General features: G+C 33.0%; 2 protein-coding genes across 5 annotated transcripts; one reads left to right on the forward strand and one right to left on the reverse strand.

The window, feature by feature from the left end:
* LOC140972141 (uncharacterized) lies at positions 1–3,036 on the reverse strand. Of its 2 annotated transcripts, XM_073434609.1 has the most exons (4): positions 2,965–3,036; positions 2,184–2,243; positions 933–1,026; positions 1–842 (listed from the first exon to the last, which is right to left on the reverse strand). In XM_073434609.1, exons 2-4 carry the CDS (start codon positions 2,240–2,242, stop codon positions 15–17), a joined length of 981 nt encoding a protein of 326 aa, XP_073290710.1. In that variant the 5' UTR covers position 2,243; positions 2,965–3,036; the 3' UTR covers positions 1–14. The 2 variants fall into 2 exon arrangements, with proteins under 2 accessions (XP_073290710.1, XP_073290709.1); XM_073434608.1 differs by lacking the exon at positions 2,965–3,036 and having other exon boundaries at positions 2,184–2,501.
* A 13,908-nt stretch (positions 3,037–16,944) lies between these two features.
* On the forward strand, positions 16,945–20,649 carry LOC140973347 (BTB/POZ domain-containing protein At1g03010-like). 3 transcript variants are annotated; one of them, XM_073436062.1, is made up of 4 exons: positions 16,945–17,506; positions 18,585–18,651; positions 18,733–19,923; positions 20,014–20,649. In XM_073436062.1, the coding sequence occupies exons 1-4, from the start codon at positions 17,415–17,417 to the stop codon at positions 20,557–20,559; spliced, it is 1,896 nt and encodes a 631-aa protein (XP_073292163.1). In that variant the 5' UTR covers positions 16,945–17,414; the 3' UTR covers positions 20,560–20,649. The 3 variants fall into 3 exon arrangements, with proteins under 3 accessions (XP_073292163.1, XP_073292165.1, XP_073292164.1); XM_073436064.1 differs by lacking the exon at positions 16,945–17,506 and adding an exon at positions 18,267–18,430; XM_073436063.1 differs by lacking the exon at positions 16,945–17,506 and adding an exon at positions 18,280–18,492.
* The last annotated feature ends 1,344 nt before the right edge of the window (positions 20,650–21,993 follow it).

Consider the following 21,993-nt stretch of genomic DNA (forward strand, 5'->3'; position numbering starts at 1 on the left):
TGAAACAATAACAGCTAGTTTATAGCTTCTTTGCAGCTACGTCTGTTATGTCCTCCCTTATGACAACGACTACACTTCGACACACGTGATTCGATTTGCGATGGTATCCTCTTGGTTTTCCTACGACCAGGCTGACTCCTCACATCAGGAGCATTGATTACATTTCCATCATCAAGATAAGACTCATTAATGTCAAACGTTGGGATGGGATTAATAATTCCTCTGTACGTTTGGCGGTACATTTCAATTTTGAAATACTTGTCGCAAAAATCATAAAACGACATCGACTTCGACTCAATAGCGGCGCAAGCATGCTTGCAAGGAAGCTTGTTGATTTGCCAATATCTACATGAACAGGTCATAGCTATCAAGTCAATAGCAAATGATTTTTCACCATCGACTACTTCAAACCTCCAATTACAAGACCGGTGCACTCTTAACTTCCGGGATTCCACATATACACTACCAATAGATTTCTCTTTTTTTGGACTTAATTCTTTAACCATCGTAGCTGTTGATTCACGTCGTTGGTGCATCATGTTCATGATCTGCACTCGTATATGGTCCACCATACCCACGATAGGGAGATAACGAGCTGCTTTAACCCAATTATTCCAACATTCGGAGATGTTATTATTTATAACACCCCATCTATTGCCAAGAAACAATGCATTTGCCCAACTCTGTGGTTCAGAATTTACAATAAAATCCCTAGCAAGTGGCATGGACTCCAGGATATTTTTTATATGTTGTTCATGCTCCTGCAAAGATGGAGCATAAGCAGCTTTTTTGAATACCGAAGACCAATGCTTTTTGTTATGTTTTGGATAGCTTCGCAACACCTAAAATGGTTACAAAAATATCAGATTAAATACATCTATTTATATATGAAAAAAAACAGTCTAGATAAAAATAAGTCATTGATTATGTACCACTTTCACAAAATTATCAACTAAATGTCTCAAGCAGTACGCATGGTGACTGCCCGTAAATAGTAGATTAACTGCCTTGATAATCCCAGGATGTCTGTCAGAGAAAAAAGTGTACTCATTGAATGGAATGCTTTGATACGAAAGCAAAACACTTCTCAGATGATAACAAAACCATTCCCAATTAATATCATTCTCCGCGTCCACTACAGAATAAGCGATTGTGAAAAGATCATCATTGGCATCCTTCGACACAGCAAGTAGGATACAACCTTTAAACTTATTCTTTATATGAGTCCCGTCCAAAAAAATCAACGGTCTACAACTAGTAACAAAACCAACTACACATGCGTGCAAACAAATGAACAGTCGTTTAAATTTGTTAGTTTCGATATCAATCTCACACTCAGCAACACTTCCAGGATTCGTTTCTTTAACAGCTCGACAATACCATCTTAGTCTATCATAGCATCCCTTATCTGTGCCATGAATATCATGCATCGCTAACTCCTTGCCCTTCCACACATTGCGATAGTTTAACTCTACACCATAATCTCTTTGTAAGTCTTTTTGAATTGTACAAGGACGATAAGAGGGCTCTCCTATAAGTTTGCCTTTCACCACATTAGCTATCCATGTTGCATCTGCTCTAGGATGTCCTCTACTACGTAGATTATTCTCACCACATGTATGCTCTAAATTGCATTTTCGGATCGCAAATATATTGTCTGCTTTGTATTTAGAAGCATAAATTCTCCATCCACAACTAGTCTCAGTACAAGTAACAGTGACTTTTTCGCTATCATTCTTTCTGTATGAAAATGAACGCCTTGTAGCAACAGCATAATTTTTAACACATCTTCTAAAGTCAGCAGCATCTTTGAATGTTTGACCTACACCACGAATGCAATTAATCCAAGCATCTAGTGTATTGCTCAAAGAGGCTTGATCAGCTTCGTTATCACTATTTCTCTGTCTGTCTTCCTCATCAACCCTTACCAATATGATATAAACTTGTTAAGTGTAAGATACAAAAATAACTTAACATACAAAAATGCAAAGTATGGAATGTAAATAATATTAGTATTGTCAAATAATTCATATCATGGCAAAAAAACATATTTATATTATCATAACGTAGAACAAATTATATAACCACAATAATCTCAACTAGTGCACAATTTCATGCTTGATAAATTAAAATATAAAAAAATTATCAAAACTAAACAGGGACATAAATCTAATATATTTTACCTCCGAATATTTTGGTTGCGGACATGTTCGTTTTTACTCTCTGCCCTCAATTCAATCATGCTGAGCTTCATACACATATGAAGATGAATCATATTTAGGACATCATCATCGTCATTCAAAGTCACGTGCATCTTGTGTTGGGGGGCTACGTATTGCAGAATCATAGCTTCAGGAGTAATCTCAGCACATTTTTTTCCAAGCCTCTCAAAAATGTCCATCAAACTACAACCGCTGAAAATTGAAATCACAAACAACTGTCTCTTGCATTTACAGCTACCCAAAAACGACAGGTTGCAAGACCCACTTTCATATTCCATTTTGCACCTAATACAAAATACATACAAAAGTAATTGATATGCAGATTTCAAGACTTTAAAAATTTTCAGAAAATTTTTAAACAAAATTAACAACTTTCTCATTCAAGAACTAAAACATAAAAATTGAGGATACAATTGCATTAATCGAGAAATCTAAAAATAATTTCTGCATTCATCTTTACAATGCTTTGTATTCAAATATAGCAGCCGTATGATTAAGGCCACAAGATACTTGTATTGCTTTTACGTTATTCTAAAAACCAAACATAATACAAAACCCTAAATTTTCGAAATTCAATCGGTGGAATTAAAAAAAAAAGAATTTAAAAAAATAAAAAAACACACAATAACAATCAAAAAACATAAGAGAATCATTAAATTGAAACAAATAAACACAAACTCACTCGCCCTAAAAGCTGGAATTTCACGAAAAAAAATGACAAAGTTTGAGGAAAGAACCTCACCTTCACTTTATTTTCCTTTCGATGAATTTTTTCTGCACGACGTCTTCAAGATTTTGAGCTTCAAGTAAATGATGTTTCACACATACGCCCCCACCATGGGATTTCTTCTCACGAAGCCGATGGGGGATTGGGGTAATAATATTAAAATCCCAAATACAGATGGATTCAACAAAATAAATAAAGGTAAAAATGGATTTTAATTAAAAATGAGGTCAATTAGATAATTTGATGTTTAAAAGGGAGTTAAAACATATGAAATGATTTTGTCAGGGAGTGAAAATATATTTGTTTAACACTAGGGACTGAACACAAACTTTGAAATGGTATTAGGTATTTTAATACAATTGTCCCAAATTTTATTCTCCTATAAGTAAAGTAAAATTTAATAAATTCTATTGAATACTACAAACACATAAAATATACTTCTAAAATAATATAATTTTAAAAAATAAATATTAAATAAATATTAAAAAAATATTATATTAACTAATGAAAATGTATATTGCTAATTAATTTTAATATTCAAATTTTTACACAACCACTCGTTCTTATCCAGAAATCATTGTATGCTAGAAGTGTAACAAGATCACGATCCGAATCATTCAAGAACATTCGAGTTCGTGAATAAGAATTTCTGAAAATTTTCATAAAATTGTTTATGAGGTAGCTATATTTGTCTTGTTTTTCTCATTCTTCTTGAGTGAATTTTGTTTCGGCCATAACATAAAATTTGTTCAAAATATTTTCTATTTTTACAAATGTGCAGGCCGATCATCCTCACAGTCAACGAAAAAACTATTTTTGGATGGCCGAAGTAAGCCAAATAATCATATTGTTGTTCAAAATCTGGGCAAAATCGATTGAAAATTTCAAAATGATTTCTACACAAAAATTTTAGAGCAGAATGAGAAAAGTTCACTAGAAATGGCGGTCGGAGCTCGGTCGCGCCCCGAAAAGGTGACGCATGTTGTATACGCGCCGATGTGTTTCATGATTTTCTCAGTTTCCAGCCACTCATGCGCTATTTTTAGGCATGACTGGAATGTTAGGTAATTTTAAGATATGTGCTTTAAATACTATGAATTTTTAAAGCTTTATTCAAAACTATTCGGTGCAAGTTTTGTAAAAAATGAAGTTTAAAAAGTTCCAACACCTATTACCAGTCATAATCAGTGTAAAATCACTCAAATTATATTCTAATAAATTATCTTGACTTGGGATTGAAACTGAGACGAAAATGTAAGATATCAAGGTGAGGTTTCTAACATGAGTTTACTACCGATTTTTCTTCAATTATTGCCTTTTTGGAATTCAACCTAGAACTTACAAATTTTTTTCATAAACTACTGATTTATTCATATATGCTGCATCATATTCTGCATTTCTCCATTTATTGATCATATTGTACTATATGTTTGATTTTCTAGATTGTTATTGGCTCCTGACTAGTTACCAATCGCCTATTGACGGAATGAATGAATGGATCCCTAGACTATGGTATATGTATCAGATTGTATGTCCATTAGACAGCGTAGGTTTGGCCAGAAAGTAAATCCAATGAACAACGATTTAAACTCTGTCATATGGTTAATCCGAACAACATGATTTTGGTACGAAAATGCGAGTTCACTTTGACTCGTAAATGATCAATTGTATGTTTCTACTTGATTACGTAGGAAAATTTACTACAACAAATATTGGTGGTAACCACCTCTTTAACCTACAATATTCGCTTCAGAGTTTTGAACAGTCACTACATTTTACTCGACAAGATATTTCATAGCGTTACATTACTACTTGTAAATAAAATCTCATATTGAATTACAAAACTGATGAATTATCATTTCACTTGTTATAAATATACAAGCTCAAATTATTTCATTATTAGTTCCTAAAAGCTTAATATCTATTTTATTTATATTTATTTTAAGTTCCAGATATAGGATTTCAGGACTCCAAATAGATATATAATTATGAAAATTAAAATATTGGGTTAGAAAGATAGTGAAATTACGTTTGGATTATCTTTTGTTAAGTTAAAGGTTGCACATGCTTCCGCTACTATAAGTTAAAAGTGAGTGATATTATAAGTCGGTGATCACAGGTGATATCAAAGACTCTCAAGTTTATCCTGAATTATTTTTGGGTGGTAGAATAAAATCCATAAGATTTTATATTTTTAGTGTTTTTATAGATATGATTTATAGTGAAAACATCTAGTGTTCACTGTTATGTCCATATCTTCTGGATAATAAATAATAAAGTAAGCTAAAATGTCATTCTGAGTTTGACCCAAAAATTGAGAATTACGCGATCACCAAGTTTTGATCTAAGGCGAATATTGAATATCATAGAGTGTTGGTAGTACAATATGAAATCCCTTCTAAATTGATATTTTATTTATATCTTATAAGAACTCATGTTTCAAAAGAAAAACGATTTACAATTTTATTTCCTAGGATGGCGTCGTCAAGAAATAGTTCATGATATAGGAATCAAGATGCATTATCATAAATCGTAATACTAATTAACCCTTCCAACCGCGATGAAGACTGTCTCTCGGGGGCAAGCGGAAACCAAGCAAAGGAACAATGTATTCTATAGCAGGAACAAAATCCAAGAACATGTTTGGTGTATTTAATCAATTTATGTGGTCTTGCTCGTAACCACCAGCAAGAAACTTTGGCGAAAATAATCGAGGTCTTCAAATATTGAAGAAAAAAATGACCGAACTCTTCAAAGATTCTTTAGGTTCCACCTACGTACCCAAGTTTTATGGCACCCTTGACTCACAACACACTGAAGAATGAGTAATCAAAATTGAAATGATTTTCTTTGTTCTTAACTACACAGAAGAACATAAAATGAACAACACTCTCAAAACATGGACTTTTTTTGGCCGGATTTTGAGGAAAAAAATACATCACCTGAATTATACTCAACACACGAGAGCAGGAATTCATAAACTAGTACAAGGTTCAATGACAGTAGTGCAATACGAAGCAGAATTTCACCGTCTCATTCACTACGATCCTCATTATCGGGAAGATGAGTCAAGAAAGACGAAAAATTTCTCCAAGGTCACGAACTCAATATTCATTGTGCAACCTTATCTACCGAGGCCATAGATTATATTTTTGCTGTCAATCAAGCACTGTGAGTGAAGGCGGAGATCAAACTTTTACTCATAAGTGAAGATGGAAAAAGAAACTACGGGATCCCCAACCTAGTTGAAACCTATAGTTAAAAAAAAAAAAAAAAATCCTGGAGAAGAGACCCAAATGGAATCGCGTGAGGAATCCTCAAGTAAAAAAGTTAGTGAGAAAACTCAGACGTCAACTACTGTGAGAAATGCAGATATTGCACTGGAGGAAGCATGAAAAATGTATGGTCTGTGGAAGTGACCAAGACCATATTCAAGATTGTCCGAACAAGGACAAAGTGTCACTTAAACCAAAACCCAGAATTCCAGCCAGGAAAAACACACTCATCAGAAAAAAGAATGTTTCAATCCAACACCCGAAGAATGATGGTACCGATCAAAAACATCTTAGGGAAACTAGAACTTTCACCTAAATCATTTTCACTTGCCTATATTAATAATAATCACTATGAATTACTTTTGTTGATAAATGAATATTTGCTAATTACTTTATTAGCTGCTATGAATAAAATAAATCATTGACCTAAATTTTAAGATTCTAGATTCAAAATAAACAATAAATAAAGTGATTATTCTTAGAAACTTGATTTTGTGTTGAGAGAATCAACATCGGAGGAAATCCGAACTGAAAAAAAAGTGGAAACCTCAAAAATTTGGAGGTGTTTAGTCAAAATTTAATATATTTTAACAACAACAATAATAATAATTAAATTATAGGAAATAAATTTTATTCTCCAATAAGAAAATTTTAATAAAATATATTTAACGCTACAAATACATAAAATATGTTTCTAACATAATATAACTTAAATAAAAACAATATATTTGTATATCTAATTATATTAAATAAAACTTAAAATATATTATATTAATTAATGAAAAAACTATTACTAATTAATTTTAATAGAAAATATATGTCACCAAGTTAGCCAACAAGTGGCTATGTGTAGTGGCTCACCCACTTCAACCAATTGCTATAAATAGATCTCATTTCAAAATTTTCATCAGATAATTATTTTCCCAAATTTTGTGAGTTTCAAAGAGAAAATTAGTGGGTTGAAGAACAATAAAAAATAAGAAGAAAAAAGAGAAAAAAAATACCAAACCTTGTTAAAATATCTCTAAATTTTTACACATCAACCTTGTATTAGCCGAAAATCATCGTGTACTGGAGATGTAACAAGATACAAGATTACGATCCAATTCATTCTAGAAAATTCGAGTTCGTGAAAAACAGTTTCTGGAAAATTTTCAATTTGTTTTTCTCTTTTTTCTTGAATGAATTTTGTTTCAATCATAACATAAAAGTTGCTCAAAATGTTTTCTAGTTTAAAATGTTTCAGTAGATCATTCTCACAGTCACAAAAAAATACCATGTGTTGGAGATGTAACAAAATCACGATCTGGATCATTCTCACAATCTATGTTCCAGTCGATCATTTCTCACAAGCCAAATAATCATATTTATTTTTCAAAATCTGTTCAAGATCGGTTCGGAATTTCAAAATGTTTTCCATACCAAAGTTACGTTGTAGAGCAAGATTAGACAAGTTCACAAAAATCAGAAAAGTGTGGCGGCCGGAGCTCGGCCATTCCCCAACAAGGTGGCACATGTGGAATAGGCGCCAACATGTTTCAAGATTTTCTCAGCTTCCGACCACTCCTGCACTATTTTTTGAAATTCTTGAAAAGTCTGTAATTTTTGGACATGTACTTGAATTACTACGTGTTTTTAAACATTATTCAAAATTGTCCTGTGCAAGTATTGTACAAAAATAAATTTCAAAAAGTCCCAACAACTATTATTGATCATAACCAGTATAAAATTACCACTACTAAAAAAAAAGGCCAAAGACAACGGTTAAACACCGTTGTCGTAGGTCAAATAAAACCGTTGTTAGAAGCCTTGTGGTTAAAGGGTGTGCTCAAAGACAACGGTTTTTCACCGTTGTCGTAGACGTCTAAAGACGACGGTGCAAAACCGTTGTCGTAGGTATATAAAACCGTTGTTAAAAGTCCTGTGGTTAAAGCATCCACTAAACGACAACGGTTTTGGATTGATGTGCTAGTTACAATTTGCGACGGTTTTTAAAAAACCGTCGCAAATTTATTCGCGACGGACATCATCATTGACCGTCGCTAAAATTAGCGACGGTCGCTAAATAGCGACGGTTTAATACACCGTCGCTACATTTTGCCACGGTGTTTCATAAACTTCGTCGCAAATATTAGCGAAGATTTTGTATGCTTTCCGTCGCTAATTTATTCAGTAAAATAAAAAAAAATTCAATTTTAATATTTTAATAAATATACAAAAAAACTCACGATCTAATATGCAAATTATATTTTTGATTTACCGTCGAAAATACTATATTCTTGATTTTAAAAATTTATTAAACTTTAAATAGAAAATCGAAACTAAAATTGTATAAGGGAGAAAAATTTTAAGTGTTGTGAAGTGGTATGGTAGAAAATGGACCGAGGGTGGGGATATTTATAGACAGTTTGCGACAGTTTTGACTTTAACCGTCGCAAATAACGACGGTTATTTTTCTAACTATCGCCGATTTAAAATTAGCGACGTTTTTACATGAATTGTCGTTATATTTAGCGACGGTTATTAACAACTGTCGCTAAATATAGCGACGGTTAAGTATAAACTGTCGCTGATTTTAGATCAGCAACGGTATTACCAAAACTGTCGCTAAATTTAGCGACAGTTTAAAAACACCGTCGCTAAACTTAGCGACAGTTCTTGTAAAACCGTCGCTATATTTACATCGGCGACGGTTTTACTTAAAACCGTCGCTACATTTTGCGACGATTATACTTTAACCGTCGCAAGATTTAAATTAGTGACGGTATACTACAACCGTCGCTAATTTTAGCGACATATTTAACTTAAACGGTCGCAAAATGTAATATTGACAACAAATTTATAGAAAAACCAGTTGAAAGACAATGGTTTGTAACAAACCGTTGTCGTAGCTTGAAGAAAAACGCTAATAGACAACAGTTTAAAAACCGTTGTCTTTGATGTGTTGTTAAAACTAAATTTTCTTGTAGTGTACTCAAATTATATTATAAGAAATTATCTTCGATTGAGATTGAAAGTGAGATGAAAAAGAAAGATATCAACGTGAGGTTTGTACCATGATTGGCATTCGGCCTGAAATTTACAATAAAGTTTCATAAACTATTGATTTATTCATACATATTGTATCATATTGTCCATTTCTCAATTTATTTGCAATTGTACTACATATTTGATTTTTTGGATTGTTATTGGTTCCTGATTAATTAACAATCGACTATTGACTGAATGATTGGAGACATGTACAACAATCTATGTACTGGATTGCTAGTCCACTAAACAATGCAGCTTCGGCCCGAAAAGTGATTTTAATGAACAATGAGTTTAAACCGTATTATATGATTTATCTGAACAACGTGACTTTGGTTGACAAATTTGGGTTCGCTTTGGGTTGTAAATGATGTACAGATCCTACTTGATTATGTTGATGAAGTTTTATACCGGATGTTTGTGAGAGACACCTCTTTAGCTCGCGATATTCCTTTCAGAATTTTGAACAGTAATTGCATTTCACTTGACAAGATATTTTTGCAATGATACATGTTATCTCATATTGAATCATTGCATTGATGAATTACATTTTAACTTGTTATAAATATATAAGCTCAACTTATTTCCTCTCCAAGTCCCCAAAAATTTAATCTCTATTTTTTTTTCATTTATTGTAAATTTCATATACAAAATTTCAGGAGTCCAACTAGAAAGAGAATTATGGAAATGAAAATAATATCTTAGCAATTTTTCATTGGAGATAATACTGATAGTGTTGAGTTATCTTTTGTAAAGTCAAATATTTTACAAGCTTTCGCTATCGTAAGTTAAAAGTGATAATGATATTACAAATGGAGCTAAAAAATCATGTCAAAATATTTTTCTTGCTTGATTTATGACTATGGTATACTTAGAACCACATGTTTATCAATTTAACAAAAAAGCAAAAATTATAATTTTTGTGACGATATAACGCAAATCTTTTAAATATTACAACTAAATTGAATATATTTTAATATAGCTTAATTGTCAATCAAGCGTAATTCTTAGAAAAAATATTTTAATATAGCTTAATTGTCAATCAAGCGTAATTCTTAGAAAAAATACTAGTGTTATAAATACTATATTCAATTTAGTCGTGCTGAACCGTTTAATGATGAAACATATAATATAGTGGGCTCATATGTCTTTTTCGGGCAGCTAGTGTAGGTCACATGTTTGGGCTTTTATCAAAACATTATTACATACGAAATTATTCAAGTGACACTTTTTTGCCGCCTACCTTTTTATAATAAATATATTATTATTATTATTATTATTATTATTATTATTATTATTATTATTATTATTATGGTTAAAATAATGTAAACGCATATTAGAAATATCAGTTCTTATAGTGTGATGAACAGAAGATGTGAAAAATACAATAAATTTATTTAAAACCATTAGAAAAATATTATTAAAATTCATAATTTATTCTAATTCATATAATACACCACTTTAATAATGAATGCCACAAAGCTATCATTCTCTGGACGATGTGTTGAAAATTATTTTACATAAAAATCCAAATTCTAACAATATCACGTGACATGACAAACAAGTTCAGATTACAAATTTTTTTTTTTTTAAAAAACTAATATTATGTTCTTTAAAAAATTATTTTGACTAAATTGCCGACAATAATTCGTCACCAGTCGCTATCAGGTTGGTTTTTTTCCCCTCAAATAAAATACAACTGCTAATAATTTAATGATATCATAATCATAATTGGTTTAATTTCTTTAAGTCTAGTAAATTATTACACACCTAGAAAGAGAATTATGTAAATGATTTCTCGCAACTTGTTCTCTGTGTATGTATATATATATGATATGCCAGAGAATAAAGAAATGTGATATAATTAACATAGGGTTGTTATGATTAGGTATGTAGCTTTTATGGAAGCTTTTCTTGTTAGTCCAAAGAACAATGATGCGTGCTTTCATATGAATAACGCACGCCACATACAAATGCATGGCCAGTGGGTAATTTATTGACTATGGCTTAATGATCTGTTTGTTCTGAAATATTCCTCAAATAAAGGTTCTTTTCCTTGCTGACAAACAATCGAGATTCTCATCGGCAGAACCTGGCGGTGTTCGAAATGATGTCCAAATCGAGTGCATACTGTGAACTGCAGAAGCATATATACTGAAATATTCAATAAAATGAAACATGTTGATCGACTAAGGTTTTGGTTTTAAACAAATCATAAGTCAAAACAGAACTATGTTAAAATAAGTCAACAAACCAAATTAAAGTAACCAAGTTTACAAGGTAAACTGAATTAAATAGACTGGACTAAGTCAAGATTAAACTAACGCGGACTGAAATTTATCAAGTTTACCAAGTCTATCAGTCGAGTATATTAACGTACGTTCTGAAGGTCATCATTTTACGTCTAGAAAAACTAAACTGGTGATTGAAAAACTTTTCAGAAGCAATAACTATAAATGGACCGAAACAACTAGGTAATATTCAAGTACAATTGAAAAAGTTTTTCAGTACAAAACTGACCACAACAGAAATTCTAGCGAACCACCAAGTGTACGATTGTCAGATGATATTGTCTGGAACAAAAGACAAGCCAACATACACTTTTATTTGGAACAGACCATTTTTGAAATTCAAGACCGTTGGACTCAGAGTCTATAAATAGAGAAGGAATTCGCTTTAGTAAAGCCCTACAACTTCTATACAGATTCAAGCATTCAAGCTTTCAAGTATTTAATTAAGTTAAACTCAGTTGGTTGAATACACTTTGCAAATAATAGTACCTGATCATTGAGGATTATTAAGTCCTAAGATATTGCAGTGTTATAATTTATTGTATCTGACAATAGTTTGTATGCTGCTATTCATTCAGTTGAGGTGTACCAGGAATTTCATTTTTGGCGGTGTTTAAGTCCAAACTGAAGTGAGTTTTTGCAAATTGTTTGTAAAAATAAATCCTTTTAGTGTGAACCTTCTCAAAAGGAAGGAGTGATGTATGAGCTTAAATTCTCCGAACATCCAAAAACAAATTTGCATACATTTTACTTTCAGTTTGCATATCCAAACCATTATTTGAATTGTTCTAGTCTGTCAGTTTGGTTTCTTTTTGCACATATATTTTTTAGCCAACTGACATTGACCTCGAGAATATCAAGTTCAATTTCTATCAAGACTGAATTAAGTTAAAGAAGCAACTTATTGCAAGTGTTCTTCAACCTTCTTCTGAACCCTCAACCGATCCTATCAAGTGTTATCAGAGAGTGACTTATTATCGACTATGGACATTTCTTTTCAAAGGACTTCATTCAGCAAAATCTTGATGTTCTCCAAGGAAAATTTTGATGACTGGAATATAAGAATACAAGCTCATTTAGTTGCTCAGGATTATGATATGTGGTTCGTTATCACAGATAGATCAATGAAGATATTGAAAGCCAATACAACAATAGCCATCACTGAAGGTGCTCATCAAATTTTAGAAAAACCAAGGAGTGAATGGACAAATGATGACAAGAAAAAAGTCAATCTTGATGATGTAACTAAAGATATTCAAAACAAAACTATTGGCAAGAACACATGCATCGAAATCAAAATATGTAGGACTACCAAAGAAATTTGAAAAAAATTAATTCAGTTGTGCGAAAGTAAGGAACATACCAAAGAAAACTAACTCTCCATGACCATATAGAAGTTTGACAATATCAAGATGAAACTTGGAGAATCAATGTCTGACTTTGATGATAGAGTTAGTGGAATCGTGACTGAATTTAGTACACTTGGAAAATTGTAAAACAACTAAGAAATGATTTTCATGATGATGAGATGACTACCAAAAGAATGGGATGTCAAGATGATAGAAATGCTTGAATCCAAAGATTTGAGCAAGATGAAACTTCATGACTTGTTTGCGGACTTAAAAGCTTGTGAATTCAAATTGTAAACCAGAGAGGATTATTAGTATACCTATCAGTTGACTAAAGCCATAACTGCTGTGAAACTGAAACAATCAGTTTCAAATGAAAAATAAGCTGAACAATTAAGCATTTATGCCATGTCACTGTTTGTTAAAAAATTTGAAAAATTCATAAGGAATAATCAAGGATACCACCGAATATCTTATCAAAAGAAGGAGTCCACTTATGACTCCAATGCTTGTTTCAACTGTGGCAAGACTAATCACTTCATAGCAGACTGTCCTATACCAAGGAAGGATGTAGGAGGTCATCTGAGAAGGGAAAGAGATCTTTTGAAATGAAGAGGAGATCCAAGGATGAGATGAAATCTTTCAAGAAGAATCATGAACAAGGTTTTGGTGGCCGAGGAAAGCAAGTCAAAGAGGTCTGACTCTTGCTCTGAGTCATCTGAATCAGAAGATTCAAGCAGTTCCAGTGATCGCGAGGAAGTGAATTCTTTGATGCGGCCCAGTTGCACTCTAAACAAATAGCTGATTTGCAAGTGCCAACTGATGTGCCATCCATATCAACTGCTGCTCAGCCTACTACTTCAGTTCCAGACGCTCAGCAGGAAGCAGTTGAAGAAGTTGTTACATAATTAGAACAACAAACTGAGACTGAATCACAACGTCTAGCCATGATAATTTTCAGTGAAAAGGACAAGGGCAAAGCACCTGTCACATCTGAAAATCTTGTCTTTTGAAATATCTATAGCTACTGATATCATGATTGAAGAAATTCAATCTAGTTTGCACAACCTAATCTCAACTGTCTCCGACATGAAGTCAACTCAGCTGATGCACACACTTAAAATTGATTCTATGAAGGAGAATACCATGAAGAACCTCAAGCAGATTACCAAGGATATCACTTCATTATTTATCCTTGTAGATCAGCTGAAGAAAGACCGAGTGACAGTTCCAGCTCTCTTCCATACTCAAGACATGCTTATCAACCAAATTGACTTCATGCACACAAGTATGTCAAAGCGGATTGAGTTGATGCATGAACAGATGCTGAATGCTATATCTCAAGTCAGCTCAGAAGTCCGCCTTCTTTCTAACCTTGCTGGTGTTGACAAAAAGAGGGAATAAGAGCAATCAGACAAAGCAAAGAAAAGACATAGTCAATCAACTGATCTAAGACCTGTTGACGAAAGAGTTAAGAAGTGAAGAGCAGTCATTTCAGTTAGGTTTTATTGTATTTGTACGAATCTGTACATTTGAAGATTATTTTATCTACAATGAGGTTTATCAGTTCTTGAATTCTATGTTTTATCAAACACCAAAAAGAAGGAAGCTGTTAGAATAAGAATTTCGGAGTTTGACAATTAAAGATTTTGAAAATTGCAGAACTGATCGGTTCAACTGAATTAATTCGAACTGAAACTACTTAAACTAAAGTTGCCTGAACTGATAATTAATAAGTTAAATAATCGGAGGCAATCGAACTGATCGAAGCTAACTGAATCTGTAAAGATAACTAAACCATCAGTTAGAACTAATTGGTCATACAGACAGTTCAACTGATCGGCTACATAGTCAACTGACAATCAGTTTGACACGTAATCAGTTAAAGCGCATCTACCAATCGACAAATCGTATGCAGCAGACTGCAACTATCAGAAGGAGCGCCGCTTAGCAGAATGCCACCGTGTACTATTGTCAGAAGAATGCTGATACATTCAGAAAGGACAAATCAATGAAGAAGTATTAATTAATGCATTCAATGTTATCATTGGAAGCAAAGCCTATAATAGCCGAGGAGTTCAGCTGAGATAAAAACTTTTTGCATAATTATTCTGAGTGATTTTTGAATTCAAGCATACAAATTCAGTTACGATATTCATACAGAAAATCTCACACTTAACAGAGACATTTCATAGCTTTCAGGCTATCATCTGAGCTAAAGAACTAGCACATTATATTGTTGTATTTGATCTTCTAATATCAGTTGTACCAAAAAAAGAAAATCAGTTGTATACTGATAAATTGTAAAGGAAACTAAGAGTTTCAGTTTGACAGTGTCTAAGTCCAAACTGAAGTGGATTATTACAACTTTTATAATTAATCAATTCTTTTGGTAAAAAACATATCCTTGTGATAGAAAGGGTGACATAGAAGCATTTGAAGCCTCCGAACATCCATAAAATGTTTGTGTTCTTTGTTTCAGTTATTCGTTAAGTATTCAATCTATCAGTTGGTTTATTTCCGCACTTATATTAGTTAACTGACTGATATCGACAACAAGATCATTGAACTAATTCACCATTATCAAAAAAGAGTAAAAAAACTTAAAGTGTTTATTCAACACCCCTTCTCAACACTTTGACCCTTCAAATCGATCTTAAAACAAATCTTAAGACAAAATTGAACTATGCCAAAATAAATCAACCAATTGAACTGAAGTAACCTAGTCCAGAAGCTAAAATGAATATACTAGATTGGACTAAGTCATGATTGAACTGATGCAGACTGAAATTTATCAAGTTTACAAAGTCTATCAGCCGAGAAAATTAACAAACATTCTCAGGGACATCAATTTACGCCTAAAAAAGCTAAACTGATGATTGGATAAGTTTTTCAGTACAAAACTGACTGCAACAGAAATCCAAGCGAACCATCAAGTGTATAATTGTTAGATAATGTTGATGTAGACAAAAGACAAGCCAAAATACACTTTTATTTGGAACGGATTCTTTTTGAAACTCTATACCGTTGGATTCAAAGTATATAAATAGAGAATAAGTTCAGTTTAGTAAAGCCCTACAACTTCTACACAGATTCAATCTTTCAAGTATTTAAGCTAAACTCAGTCAGTCAAACATACTTTGCGAAGAATTGTACCTGGTCATTGAGAATCATTAAGTGTTAGGATATTGCAGTGTTATAATTAATTGCATTTGTCAACAATTTTATACTATTATTCATTTAGTTGAGGTGTTTTAGGAGTTTTAGTTTTGGAAGTGTTTAAGTCTAAACTGAACTGAGTTTTTACAAATTGCTTGTAAGAATCAAAGTCTTCAGTGTAAGTCTTCCATAAAAGAAGAAGAAGTGACATAGTAGCTCGAGTTCTCCGAAATCTAGATACAAACTTGCATACTTTTTACTTTCAGTTTACATACCCAAAGCATTATTTGAATTGTTCTAATCTATCAGTTTGTTTTTTTCCGCACGTATTTTTGTTAGCCAACTGACATTTACAGCGATAATACCAAGTTTAATTTCTAACCAGATTCGATTAAAGTTAAAGAAGCAACTCGTTGCAAGTGTTCATTTAACTACCCTCTTCAGAACAGTCAACCGACCTTATTAGAACAGACCTTATTAGAACAGATAATACTTGACATGAATCTGGCTTCTTATTTATTTTAACGAAGAATCAAGATTCTCTAGTGGGAGTTTTAAGTGGTTGCTTTTAAGATGACGTTTGAGTTTTAGGATCAAACAGTGTCCATGTCTGGTGTTTGATCAAAGTAAATATATTTATCTCCATCACTTCAAAAATATATACGTACAACTTAAATATGTAACTAAATGTTCATTGTTTTTAATGAAGTGGACCATCATGTAATTAACTGATATACTATAGTATGTGATTAACTCATATTTGCCGCCCACTCGAATTAGCTTTACACACAATTTGTGTAATTTTAAAACCAATATGTCATTATTAGTGGTTACCTTTCAGGCTTTGCACCACCCATGCATGATTACAGACACCCAAAAGCACCGCACCCTTCTGGATTCCTCCGATTATTCAAACACCAAATCAACGAATAAACAAAAGTCACCCACTCCCCTCTTTTCACAGAAAAGTTGCCACCGTTCCAAATATATTCCCATCTTTAGTTCAAGATTAATTAAGACTATTTTTTTTTGTTTTAAAAGAAAAGTGTAAACGAACGAACAGTCGCTAAAGACTCTGGCTTTTAAGAATCTTTAGTCTTCAATATTGAGTTCGTGTGTGTCTAAGCTTTCCCTTTACTCCAAAGCTTGCTTTAAAACACACGCAGTTTACACACACATGAGTGGGTGAATACATCATGACAGTGGAAGAAGTGCTGCTGCAATGGGTGGCTTGAAGGGTTTCTGATTTTCTGTAATAGTTCTTGAGACATACCTTTATCATTTTAAGTGAAGCAGTAGTTCGCAGGAAAAAAGGAGAGAATTTTTTTTCTGGGTAAAGCTGAAGTTTGGAGGTTATTTAGGAGATGGGTGTGGTTACGGTTGCTGAACTGAAGCCAAGTATTTCAGGAAAGAGGCCCTTTCGTCCTAGTTCAAGTGCAAGAAATGTTACTGAATGGTAAGATTTTCTTGGTTTTTCAAACCTGTTTACCACTATACCAAATCAAATAATATGCTATATTATGTTATTTCATTTTGTCCTGTACTATATATATGCATCATTCATGTGATCCTGTCTTTCTACAGTTCCTTAGAAATGAAATAAATGGTGCGTGGAATTTAATTTTACCCATTTTTGATTTCCAAATGTGGGGCTTTGGTTCCACGGTGGCCCATTAATCAGGAGGATTAGTGGGGTAGCATGTTTTTGGTTCTTGGCTTGTTCCAAGTCGACCCAGACCATAAATTTGGTGGAGCTATGGCAACTTAATATAACCGGTTCCGCAGCTTCGATCTGTATGTACAAAACATATATGGGTATGATGTGCTTGAAAACAAGAATCCCAGTGTATAATTTGCATTGATCCTCTGTGTTACATACATTGGTTGAAGTTCACTTTTACAGTTATGACCATTGAATGTGACGGATCAAACTATTGACTCACCCAAAACTGGTAAGAAATAGCAACTCAAAAGTTCGAAATTTCCGGTGTATTGATTGCAACATGCATGTGCGTTGTCATGGAAACTTATGCTTGTGATCACTAGTCAATGATGTCTTTTCTCTGTATAATGTACGAAACAATCAAGAATAGCTGTTGAGGCCCCAGAGTGCTTCTGGTTTCCATTCAAACACAACAAAATAAACACAGTTTCCGCGGCATCAGAACACCACAAGTTAGCTCAAACTTACAATGCCTCTCATAGAATGAGTTAAATATTTTTGTAATTTTTCTTCAGTCGGAGTTTTACCTTTGAAATGCCAGCCTAGTAATTTAAGCAACATGGTTGTTGTATTTATGTCTCGACCCTCGAGTGTTCCGATGGGCCATTATACATAACGAAAGATTCTCAGGACCAAGATGAGTAACAGAGGCCGCAGGTTTCATAAAAGTGTTGAATATTTATGCTTCAGTATTATTACTCATATAAGGGGACGCATGTGTAGGACAAAAGATGATGAATTTATTCCATTTTCTTCTGTTTTTTTTGGATGTAATTACACTGTGTTGATTTGATATTCTTTCGTGCTGCAGGCCGATATCTGATGTTTCCAGTGATCTAACAATTGAAGTTGGAACGGCAAATTTTGCTCTTCACAAAGTAAGAACTTTATAATCAAGAAATCGATTATATGGGCCATTAAAACGAAAACCTCGGTTTAAGCTTCTATCTTTTTTGCAGTTCCCTCTGGTTTCTCGAAGTGGTAGAATACGGAAATTATTGTTGGAAGTAAAAGATTCCAAAGTATCTAGGCTGAATCTCTCTGGTGTTCCTGGTGGATCACAGGCATTTGAGCTGGCTGCAAAGTTCTGTTATGGGGTAAACATCGAGATTACGCTAACAAACGTTGCTATGCTGCGGTGCACAGCACATTTTCTTGAAATGGTAGAAGAATTTTCGGAGAAGAATCTTGAATCCAAGACTGAAGTATACCTTAAGGATATTGTTCTCCCAAGTATATCAAACTCAATATATGTGCTTCATAACTGCGAAAATCTGTTACCGATATCTGAGGAGATTAATCTTGTCAATATATTAATATATTCGATTGCAAATAATGCATGTAAGGAGCAGCTAAGTTCAGGATTGTCTAAGCTGGAGCATAACTTACCATCAAAACCCAGCGCAGAAAATTCTGCAGATTGGTGGGGAAAGTCGCTCACGATGTTGAGCCTCGATTTTTTCCAAAGGGTTCTGTCAGCTGTCAAAACGAAGGGCTTGAAACAAGATATCGTATGTGGAATTTTGATAAATTATGCCCAGAACTCTCTTCATGGTCTTCTTGTGAGAAATTCTCAGTTAGTTAAAGGGAGTATCTCAGATCTCGATTTACAGAAGAAGCAACGAGCCATCATTGAAACGGCTGTCGGTTTACTACCATCCCAATCAAGAAAGAGCTCAGTTCCAATGGCGTTTCTTTCAAGTTTGTTGAAATCAGCAGTAGCATCATCGGCTTCCACATCATGCATAACTGATCTTGAGCGGCGGATTGGTCTGCAATTGGACCAAGCAATTCTTGAAGATATTCTGATTCCTGCAAGTTCGCATGGAATCAACCACGGCCCCTTGTATGATGTAGATTCAGTCCTGAGGATTGTCTCAAATTTCTTGAATCTTAATGAGGATGATGACGAAGATGATCATAACCAGTTAAGGGATGAAAGTGAGATGGTCTATGGATTCAACAGCCCGGGATCGCCTAAACAAAGCTCGATCATTAAAGTCTCAAAACTGCTGGATAGTTATCTTGCAGAAGTTGCACTAGATTCAAACTTAACTCCATCAAAAATAATAGCACTTGCAGAATTACTTCCAGACCATGCTCGAATGGTATTCGATGGATTATACCGAGCTGTGGACATCTTTCTTAAGGTAAAACTAGTTAAAACCTTCAAAAAAAATGACTACATTCTGTATAAACATCAAATTTTTACAGTTCTCATTTTCTTGATGAACTAACAGGTTCATCCAAACATAAAGGACTCGGAGAGATACAGGCTTTGTAAAACAATAGACTGCCAAAAACTCTCTCAAGAAGCCTGCAGCCATGCAGCTCAAAACGAACGGCTACCAGTGCAGATTGCAGTTCAAGTGCTATATTTTGAACAAATCAGATTAAGGAACGCCATGAATGGAGTTGGGGGGCACAACCAGTTTTTCTTTGGGTCGATGAACGGACAACAATTTCCCCAGCGTTCTGGTAGTGGTGCAGGAAGTGGATGCATCTCACCTAGAGATAACTATGCTTCAGTCAGAAGGGAAAACCGTGAACTAAAGCTCGAAGTTGGAAGAATGAGAATGAGGCTAACCGATCTAGAAAAAGATCACGTGTCCATGAAACAAGAACTCGTGAAAGCACACCCGGCCAACAAGTTATTCAAGTCATTTACTAAGAAGCTAAGCAAGCTCCATTCCTTGTTCCGGATTAAAGATAAGCCTATAGGGGGCAAGCCTAATTCTGAAAGTCGGTTTTTTTTCCAGAAGAGGAGACGTCATTCTGTGTCTTGAACTTGTTTGTTTACATGTAAATAAAAGAGTGTATAGGATTACTGATGTGTTTTTGTGTATTTTCGGATTGAGAGATTTTGTGTTTCATTCACATGTACAACAGCGATATGTTTTTTCTTTGGCTATATCTATTATCTATTATATATCTATAAAATATCTATAAATATGTTATCTATAAATATGTTATTTTATACGTGAATTTTTTTTATCTCCTTATTAATTATTTGTTTTATATTAATTGCTTATTTTAAATGTGTCTTTCCATTTTTTTATTCATATTTTAAATATGTGTGATTATTAGTATTTAATTTTTTATGTCTACCCACATTATAATATGTTATTTTATCCAATGATATCTTTTCATTATGTAAATTAGTATTTGATTTTTTTTATGTCTACCCATATTATAATATGTTATTTTTAATCCAATGATTTAGATTTTTTATTTATCTTTCCATTATGTAAATTAAATTAATTAAAGTTTAGAAATAACTCATTATCGAATTGTGAATTTTCTTTGGTGTCTTATTAATTTTTTTTTCATGTCCTCATGTGACAATTTGCTAGAATTTATGTGTTTAAATTAAAGTTTTTTGCAACCGAAATTTTTTTGCGGTTTATATTTATAAATTATTTAAATAAAACACGGTACAAGATCGTTGTGATTTGAGCCGTCAATTTGGGTTGAGTCTGTCGGTTTGGCCTATACCGCCAAACAGTTTAAGTGAGTTGGGTTGAAATTTTGTCATCTCATTTAAAGGTGAGCCTAAATGAGCTCGCACGAGTTTATATTTAATATCTATATATATAATATTACTAATTTTCAATCATGAATTCTTGATATAAAATGGAAAATATCAGTTTGATTTCAAATTTTTGATGTTACTATCTTGTTCAAAAATTATGGGTTATTGAGACATTTTGGTAGTCACTCAAAATTGAGTGTCAAAGTTGACATTGGAGTTGTATTTTTGGATTCCTGACAATATGTTCGTCAACATATTATTTTTAAGTTAGTTTTATCAGTATTGTGAGGGGTAAATATGTTTATTACAATATATAATTATTATCATCTCTTTAAATTAATATTCACTTTAATGTTTGACATATTATGGGTCTTGGTAAAATGAGAAATAATAAATTCAAACAAATGGATACATAAAAGTCTGGGGCGAAACCAGAATTATATGGTAGCGAAAATTAATATATAAATTTTTAGTGAATTTATCGATATTAAGATATATAACAAATCTTATATCATAATATATAAAATTTCAACTTTATAAATGAAATAAATCAAACATATATGAAATATACAAAATTTTATTACATATACAATCAAGTAATTTATTATAATTGTATTTTATTCTACAAGAATTCTTGTCAAACTCAGTGATTGGGGATTTAACATCTATTAAATCAGCAAACTAAAAA

Source organism: Primulina huaijiensis, chromosome 3 (genome assembly GCF_012295235.1).
Source record: "Primulina huaijiensis isolate GDHJ02 chromosome 3, ASM1229523v2, whole genome shotgun sequence".
In the NCBI taxonomy this organism is placed as follows: domain Eukaryota; kingdom Viridiplantae; phylum Streptophyta; class Magnoliopsida; order Lamiales; family Gesneriaceae; genus Primulina; species Primulina huaijiensis.